The 9236-nt window shown below is 48.0% G+C and overlaps 1 protein-coding gene across 1 annotated transcript; it reads left to right on the top strand.

Annotated features, from left to right (window-relative positions):
• Positions 1-1417: 1417 nt before the first annotated feature.
• LOC106492620 (aquaporin-12-like) lies at positions 1418-4234 on the top strand. Its single transcript, XM_013952477.2, has 3 exons — positions 1418-2027; positions 3055-3171; positions 3865-4234. Exons 1-3 carry the CDS (start codon positions 1421-1423, stop codon positions 4047-4049), a joined length of 909 nt encoding a protein of 302 aa, XP_013807931.1. The 5' UTR covers positions 1418-1420; the 3' UTR covers positions 4050-4234.
• The last annotated feature ends 5002 nt before the right edge of the window (positions 4235-9236 follow it).

Below are 9236 nucleotides of genomic sequence, written 5' to 3'. Positions count from 1 at the left end.
ACACAGACGCTTCCATCTGAACATGAAGAAATACTTTTTCACTGTGAGGGTGACAGAGCACTGGAAGAGGTTGCCCAGAGAGGTTGTGGAATCTCCTTCTCTGGAGATATTCAGAACCCACCTGGACGCGATCCTGTGCAATGTGCTCTAGGCAACCCTGTTTGAGCAGGGGGGTTGGACTGGATGATCTCCAGAGGTCCCTTCCAACCTCAACCATTCTGTGATTCTGTGATGTATGGATAAGAGGAGCATCTGCCAGCTCTTCCGGCCCTCTGCATGATGGAGTCCTGCTGGAATGCCGCTTCTAGTGTGTAACGTTGTGTTTCAGGACAGATGCCACCAACTGAGAAGGTCACTTGGTTTCTATCACAGATCTATTGGGATAGGGTTAGAAGTCACAGGCTGAAGTTTAAGGGAAAAGTTCAGGTTAGACATGAAGGAAAACTTCTTAATGTAAAGTGAGGAAGCACTGGAATAGATTTACTAAGGGTGGGGGGATGCCTGTCAAGAGAGCACTTTAAAAACAGATTTGGCAAATGTACCCCTGTAAGGAGTGATATAGGCAGAGCAGTGCTCTCAAGGTACCCCCCTTCCTACACTTTGGAGCTGCTGAATTGTCTTTGAGGGTGCCCCACCCCTCTCCTTTGACTCATTTTGGAAGGAGAGGGGGTGAAATTAATGAGCTGATTTTTGGGGACCTCTCTGCTCTATTGTTGCAGTGCTGTGAGCCTTCTCTTGAATGTGAGTGGAAGGCCAACAAAGGAGAAATGTGAACTTCTTGCCTCCCCTGAGCAAGGCTTGCTCAGTCCACCTTGGCTTTCCAAGAAAAGTCCCTTTGCTTCCCAGGCTTGGGGTGGGGCAGTAGGTTGTAGTTTATGGTCTCCAGTGAGAACAAAACTTTTTTTTTTTTTTTTGCTTCTTTTTTAAAACCTGAACAGCTCCAGAGAACTGCCACAAGCTCAGATAAAAATGTTGGGGAGAACAAGGGGGGTCGGTCAGCGACTACTAGGTGGAGATGACACGTAGATCTCCTTGTTGCACCAAATAGGAAGCTGTCTGCTGATCTAGCTGCAAATAAGTCCACCAGCTCGGTGTGCAGCAAGCATTGCTCCATGAAGGAGAGGTTACTGTGACCTGAAGGATGTCGTCTTTCTGATGGGGAAGGAGGTTCTGGCTGATAAAGAGGAGCAGGCACCAATATTTCTTGCAGGTGATGTTTTAGGTGCCATACTGGCAGCTCCCTCTTAGTTTGGAGGGCAGCACATGTGGCTTTTCGCAAGGACTCCCTTGGCAGCTAACTGGGTGCCTGTCAGACTATGCCACGTTTGCTTAAATATAGCTTTATAAAGAGGAGGTGCCTTCCCAGCTTTCTTTCTGGCTGGTGAAAGCAGTCCACTCTCTTCCTTGTGTGGCCTTTGCTATGGCAGGCTTGAATGTTTCTATTGCTTTTCTTTTGCTGACTGTAGGCATCTGCGAGGTAGTCAGGCAGCTTTCCAAAAGACTTCTCTCTCTTGGAGCATATTGTTGTCTTGCCAGAGAACTTGTTGGCTCATTACAGTTGTGCGCAGGCTGCCTTGAACTGAGGATGCTGATGGAGATTGGCCTGTGGGGTGGTGGCTTTGGTGCAGATGTGACCCTGACTCTGCTCTTCCTTCTCTTTGTGGCTCATGGCGCCTCGTTCGATGGAGCATCTGCTAATCTGACCGTCTCTCTCCAGGAATTCCTGATCCTGGACTCTGGCTTAGCAGCAACTGCTGCCAAGCTTCTCGCCCAGTTTATAGGCATGGGCATAGGCCAGGTTATCACTAAGTACTACTGGTCCTGGGAGCTGACGGATTTCCACCTCATCCAGAACCTAATGTCTTTGGAGTGCAGTTCCTCCCTCCATACGTCATTGTCTCATGGTGTCTTTGTGGAAGGTGTCTGCTCTTTTCTTTTCCATCTAGTGATTCTCAAATTCCACCACAGTCGCCCAATGTACCGGGTCCCTGCCCTAGCAGTGACTGTCACCTTCCTGGCTTATATAGGTAAGTAACTCCTTCCTTTTTTGTTTTCTACAATGTCATGCAGACACAAAATGTCAGAAGAACACCTTATTTGTGGGGAAGGAACAGTCCCAGTCAAGAACCCAGGACTTGAGTCGTGAGATGGTGATTACTAAACTTTTTTTTTTTTTCTACTCATTTTGGAGAGTATTTCTTTTAGATGAAGACAACTGTTTAGGAGATCTAGGCAGCAGGCAGCCTATGCTGAAACTAGCCTGACTCCTAGGCTAGAGGTCTTGAGGGACATCATGGATGTTAAGTGACAGCTATGGAAAACATTAGGGAATGTCTCTCTCCTCTTGCACTTTTGTGGCTCTTCACTGCTGCCCCGAATGTCTCAGTTCTGCCCAAGTGAGGCAGGTAAAATTCTCACCCCTGTTTCACAAGTGAAGTGTGGGCACAAGCAAAGCTGTAGCTTGCCCAAAGACTCTGGGAGCACAGTCATTGAATTTCCCCTGATGCAACCCCTCTGTGATGCACAAATGAGGTCTTCTGTTTTTTGTAAAGCTTGAATCCAGGGCAACAAGGGTGGGATTTGCCAGCGGGGTCTTTGGCTGCCCTTGTTATACAATCAAAGAGACACAGCAGCTGGGGCTGGCTAACAGAGGACTGTGGAGTCTGCAGCCAGCAGGGAGCTTTCAGATACTCCCTGCAGATCTTCTGGACCCCACTGGTTGGGGTTCAGTATGTCTGCCATACTTAGCTTGGTCAAGTTGCTAAGGCACCAGTGGCTTAGTGAGCTACTGCGAAGGTTGAAAGCATCCCCAGGGGATATGGACAGGAAAGTAGGAATGGTGGGCAGCTCTTTGGAAAGCAGGTCCTGGAAAGGCAGAGCAAAAGCAACCTAAATGTGAGATGTTAGAGAAGGAGAGGTGGAGGATCTGTTTCCAGAGCAGTATGGAAACAAGGTTGCTCTGATCCTGCCACTAATGCAATAGTCCTTATCAGTGCAGGTCTTTAAAATTACACATGTGAATGAGACTGATTGCTCTGCTTCTTTCCCATGCAGCTGGGCCGTTCACAGGGGCCTTTTTCAACCCTGTCCTTGCCACGGCTGTTACCTTCCACTGCTCAGGGAGCAGCCTGCAGGAATATATCCAAGTTTACTGGCTGGGGCCCCTTGCAGGTGAGATCTGCCCAGGAGGTACTGCTCCATAGTGAGAAAGATAGTTTGGGGTGGGAGGTTTAGGGGAGGACTGGGCACTTCCCCTGTGTCTGCTGGTGGCCTGCAAGGGAGAAATGCTGTTAATAGAAACTGTTTCTGACAAAGGGCTGAAATTCAGGCTTGCCCACGGCAAATCCCTTTCCTGTCACTTGAGTCATGCTTTTACTATGTTTTATTCAAATTCTACATGGAACATAGACAAAACAGACAAAATCTCTTAGGCCAAAGTCTGCCAAGCTTAGGGAGAATCAAGCTAAGATGTTTCAGGAAATGATAGGTTGCGCTATGTTTTTGAGGTTGTCTGCAGCTTCAGGAAGACCACAGTGAACTGGATACTTGCTGCCTGGAGTGCAGAAAGCAGAAAAAGATGACCACTGTCAAAGAACTGGTGTGGTTTAACCCTTCTGAGTCAAAACAGGCCTTGCTTTTACTTTTAGGACGTGACAGTTGAACTCGCCTTAAAGCAATACAGCAAGGGCCTTTTAGATACTGTTGGTGGGGGCTTTAGTTGTGCTGAGCTGGCTTTTGGTCATGAGCAGCATTGTGGCAAGGGTCTCAAAATAATTTCTTCACCTTGGGGAGTGTGGGCACATTTGACACTGCGCATTGAAGGGGTACGTTCAAAATAAAGGAAATGGCCTCCTCTCATTGCAGGCATGCTTGCTGCCCTCTTCCTATACCAAGGGAACATCCCAAGGCTCTTCCAGAAAAACCTGCTTTACAGTCAGAAGAGCAAATATAGGATTCCCAAGGCAAGAGTGGCACATGTATCTGGAGACAGCGGAGAACAGAGGTGGAAGAAAGAAGGGGAGAAGAGCAACTCGGAGCTGAGCGACTGAGCTTCATGTAGGCTTCAGGGGGGGCCCTGCAGCCCCTGTGATGAGAGTGGGTTTCCTGGCACGGAGGAGAAAGCACAGGGGATTTTGCATGCTCAGGCCCCCAGCTCTGCCATAGGATGTGCACCGATTGCTGCAGCCTTCTGGACTAAGATGGCCACACTGCAGGCCCAAGAGCTGCGATACAATGTGCAGGCGCTGTGCATCTTGCCCAGCACCAGTCCTGGCTGTGTGGTCACTGCTACAGGCACAGCTGCAGGACAAGATTTTTAAAGCATCCTATGGGGTTTGGACAAGGTAACCTTAACAGGATGTCTGAATCCCTTAGGCTCCATTGAAAATGGCTTTTCTTTTTAAGGCTGGTGAGCTGGGAAAGTTTCAAGCATGCAGTGTTGGCTTAATGGGGAAAATGAATATATTTGCATAAATTGCTCACTGTCTCCTGTATTCAGGAAGCATACAGAAACTGAGAACCACTACATGGGTATGCTTGAGCAGCTTCCAGTTTATTGTATTGTTCAACACTTGAAATAATCTGAATGTCTCTTGCAGTTGTAAAAACAGAACAAAAACCAATAACCGTACTGGATGCAGTAAATAGTTTAGAGGTCCTCCTCCCCTAAGTAGGTGGTGGTTCAGCCTGTGTTTCATGTGCTGCTGGTGAGCTATAAGGCATCAAGAAATGGTGCATTAAATATTCTTTTTTTTTTTTTTTAAACAACCCAGCAGATATGTGTGAGCACTTGCAGACTGTCAGAGGGATCCAGTCCTGGGCTGCTCTCAGTGTCTAAATAAAACATTTCTAATGATAAAATTACGGTTAGTGAAATAACTATTAAAAACATTTAGGTGAGTGGTGTCATTCCTTGCCATAACTCAGCTACCAAGCAAAAAAAAAGAAATCTGGTCCTGGGGATTCTTTCTTTCCCAGGAGGGTCTATGGTCCTTCCCAGATTGCTTGCTTGCTCCCTGCTGTTTCTCACCCATTTGGATGCTTGCATAATGCTGGATTAGGAAAAACTGTCCACAGGATAACAACCCTCAAGCTGTATTTCTTGTGGTTGCTCACACCTTGCCCTTTTGCTGGATGGAAAGCGCTGGGAAGAGCTGAGTTCCTGGTTCTCCTGGTCTGCTTTTCCATGGGTTTGGTTCCACTCTGGAAACGCGCCCTGTGGGATTCCTGTTGCGGGTGAGTAATTGAAACATATCTTCCAAAGCAAAGATGCTTGTTTTGTCAATTCTCCCTCTCAGTTACTTTGTGTAATGATGGTGTACAAAAACTGTGTTTCTGGAAGGAAAAACCTCTTAGTTTGTACAACTGTCCCCATCCTGCAGTTTTTTTTGCTGGGGACCCAGCTCCCAGTTTGCTGGTGCAGAACAGTGATCTTTGAGCTTACTGGGGGGTACCTAAGAAACTTTCTGTGGGGTCTCGGACAAGCAGGTGAATGAACTGTAGCTTCTGGAGGATGTGATATCAAAATTGTGATAAGACTCCTGTGTGTGAGCTGTGCTGGGTGTGACCATTTGGGGTGAGCTAAGCCCATCTCCAGTGCATCCCTCTCTGAATGAGAGACACCAAAGAGATTTCCTAACTGATTATGCCCCAAATGTCACTTGCTCTGGAAAGATATAATCCAGGCGGAAATGTCTGATAATTGCTGAGCAGAGCAAGTAGCAGAAGGCTGAACCCACTATCCTGACAAGGCATTAAGGGGATGTGGGGTCAGTCCCGCTTGGTGGTGGGGAGGCAGGAGCAGCTCTGTATGCGTTCAGCTTTCATGAGTATCGTATCTCAGTGACTCCCTGTGAAGAGAAGTCTTGCCTTCCCCTTGGGGCAAGCAAGAATTTGTTGTAAGCTGCATTTAGGATGTAAATGATGTATATTCTTTTTAAAAACCACCTCGTCCCTGGTGGTCATGTAGAGGTAGCCGAGTGGATCCAGTTGCTGTCTGTATAAAATGTTCCCTGAGGACTCCGGCCTGCCAGCCTCATGAGATCTTTGGAGATTTTGGGATGGCAGAGAAAAAATAGGGATGCCTCCACTGAGTGGGGAATCTGACTGATTGCTTATATTCCTGAGTGGGTGAAAAACAACAGAATACCAATTCTGCATGAAATGTTTTGAAAAAATTCTGCGAAGAAGCATCTGAACTTCTTGCTTCAGCACTGATGAGTGCAGCAGTATGTTTGGCTGTCCTGAATCATGGCATTTCACTCCCTGGCATGTGCAGGCAATCCCTGCTCCTGCCTGGCCTTCGCTGGATCTTCTCTTGCTCCTGCTCTTCTCCCTGGCCAGGCTCTCCATTTGCCAGCCAAGGCCTAGGCAGCTTTGACCATGCTTCTTCTACAGCCCTTCAGGGAGCAAGTGGGCACAGGAGAACATGATACCGTGGTCATAAAAGAGTCCCTTACCTGGGTTGCCTCTGTAGGAGCTGAGCTGGTTGAGTCAGAGTGCCTTCCTGTGTTGGGGGAGCCAGCGACCCACTCCTGCCTTCAAAGACTCTTCCCTTGCAACAGCAGGGAAGACCCGGTCCTATTTATTTTAGTTACAAACAGTGAATAAGGAAATGGCACCTGATTAAGTTGCATGAGATTTTGAATGAATTAAGAGCCTGTGAATGTGACAGATCCAGGTTTGGTGCCTGGACAAGTGGTGCTCTCTGCCCCATATGTCAGCCCTGGTCCTCCATGTTTTCCCTGTGGGTTTATGGAGAGCAAGCCTAGATGTGTTGTGTGCGGTCTGCCTGCCTCTCTTGCTCACTTGTGGGATTGCTGTCTGGGATGAGCTGGAGACAAAAGCCCAGGAATCGAGCAAGGAATTGGACCACTGGAAACAGTGAGTCCCAACAACAGAAATCAGGGAAGCAACCAATGCAACAATACTTCAATGCACCTTAGAGGTGAAACTTTATGGAACAAACAATGCCCAGAAAATAATGCAGCAAACAAAACCAGTATTCCACCAGCACTCTAGCCCAGCCTCTGTGTCATGTCCAGCTGGAAACTTTGCATTATCCAGTCTCTTCTGGGAAAGGGCAGCAGGAACACATTTTTTTTTATCCTGGTCAAAACGTGAGCTTTCTGTTGGAGACAGGGCATCTTTGGATGGAAGCTGAAATCTTTTAGGCTCTGTATGGTTGGCCAGATGGAAGCCTGAAAAGCTCAGATCCTCAGCCAATTTTTTCTGAACCACTTTGGTTTGGAAATCAAGCTGAAAATCTTGAGATGGGGCCTCCTCGTTAGATTTCCACCATTTCTCAATTTTGTCTGAAACAAATACTATTTGGTGGTGCTAGAGATGTTTCAGATCAATACTGCAGAGCCCAGAGCAAAGTCATGAAAGTACAAAGCTCTAAAGAGTTTATAAGGAAAATGATTTGAGGTTTGAGTTTGATCTCCATTTAATCCAAACTGCTTTGCCTAGCTCTGCTTTTGATTTGAGGATAAGTGTGGGAAGTGAAAAATAAGGTTGACTAGCCCACCATGGCCAATTCTTTTGGTATCTTTCCTAAGAAGAGCATAGAATATTCCTACAAATGTTCCAAGTGGTGGGTTGGTATGTTCAGCAATAGAGATGTTCATGAGACAGCTCCCTGACTCGTGTCTATTTGGCAGTCTGGCATTGCTATCTCAGTGTGGCTTGTGAGCCCTGTGGCAGGATGCTTATCCTCTATAAATGTGTTGTACTAGCTCAGCATCTGCAATCAGTGCATAATCGCAGAGTCAGGGAAAAGAAGCCGATTCCCCCTCTCCCCACCCAAAGCAGAGTTTCCAGATGTCTGAGGTGTCTTTCTTCTGGGCTGCTGGGGAGATCATCAACTGGGAAGACTGATGTAATTAAGGGGAATTTGATAAGAGTCATGGTAAATATTGTTATTTTTAATTAGCAAGAGGCTGCTTTTCCAGCACAGTAGTGTTAAGGCTTAGCGGAGGAGATCTGCAGCTGGACAGACAGAAGTGTTCCCAAATTGTAAATCCAGCTCTGCTTGGTTGTGTTGGTCTAATTTACAGTTTGGCTCTGTGTGTTGGAGTACTGTCTCTTGCTGCCAAGTTGCCGAGCCATTGCAGCCTCCAGCTGCTGAGAGCATCAGGCAAAAGGCAGCTGTCACAACAAGAAGGTGACGCCAGGCGTCAGTTGAAACCATACCCTATTTAGTATTTGGAGAATGTGGTTGGAAATTGCTATGCAGATGGATGAGGATGTCTGGGAGCAGGACTGGTCCCAGTCACTTTCCTCTGCCTTGCACATGAAATGTACTATCTGGTGCAATATGGAGCTGTCTGTGGAGGACGTCACCTCCAAGGACTGGCCTCTGCATGGTTATCCTGATGACTTTTCTCCTCAGCTGATGCAGTTAGCGCTACAAAGCACAAAGCCTAAGGTTGGGTGCAGCTCTTCTGGGGCGGGGGGGATTGCCTAGGGGTGTGAAATACTTCAGGAAGTGGCAGCATAGCTTATGCTTCACCTCCCTGGTCTGTAGGGTAAGAACTGGACTCCTCGTGGTGTTTTCATATGCCTTGTGTTTAATTCCTCTCAAACATCATATGTGTGATAGAATAGACAGTACCCTGGCAGAGCCATCAGAAAACAGCATACACCCCGCAGTGGAGAGCTGTGGTTTTGTCTGCTGTGACAAGAACCCTTATGTTGGGGAACTCGGCTGAGTGCGGCCTGCCCTTTCTCCCGCTCCCCCCAGCTGTGTTCAGCTCTGCTACAGCCTGAAGCCTCCTGGCACCTGCTCTGCCTGCTTCCATCCCCGGACTGGCTCTTCCGATGCTTTGGTTGTGAGTCAGGGATTCCTGCCCTGTTTGTTCAGGACCTACCCCAGGAGAGTCCTGTCAAGGTGAGCTCCTGGGACCTAGCACCGCGTAGGGCTTCTGTTGAGGCCTGCCCTGCTTTGCAGCAACAGCAGTGCATAACACCCAAGGACTTGCATAATCCTGCAGAGACAGAGGTTTCCAGAGGCTCTGGGAGATCTCTTGGTCACCAGCCTGCCAACTTGGTTGTTCCCTGGGGGAAAGAAACACCTTACTTAAACCCCAGGGCACACGAGGTGAGCAGCAGCTCAGGCCCCCTCCCAGTGGCTGGACAGGTGCACCGCAGCTTGGTGCCTTGCTGTACTCAGCAGAGGGAGCTGGAGAATGAAGCCTGGAAAGGACAAGGTCGCTCAGTTTTGGGTTCCCTCCAGC

The sequence above is a fragment of the Apteryx mantelli genome, chromosome 9 (assembly GCF_036417845.1).
Source record: "Apteryx mantelli isolate bAptMan1 chromosome 9, bAptMan1.hap1, whole genome shotgun sequence".
Classification (NCBI taxonomy): Eukaryota; Metazoa; Chordata; class Aves; order Apterygiformes; family Apterygidae; genus Apteryx; species Apteryx mantelli.
The sequence above is the reverse complement of the archived record's forward strand: the minus strand, read 5'-3'. Positions and strand labels throughout refer to the sequence as shown.

Bases quoted from the DNA above. Each gene is read 5' to 3' on its own strand.
- LOC106492620 (XM_013952477.2), top strand. From the start codon at position 1,421: ATGGCAGGCTTGAATGTTTCTATTGCTTTTCTTTTGCTGACTGTAGGC. The intron at 2,028-3,054 runs GTAAGTAACTCC...TTTCCCATGCAG, and splicing joins CACCTTCCTGGCTTATATAG to CTGGGCCGTTCACAGGGGCC. The intron at 3,172-3,864 runs GTGAGATCTGCC...CTCTCATTGCAG, and splicing joins CTGGCTGGGGCCCCTTGCAG to GCATGCTTGCTGCCCTCTTC.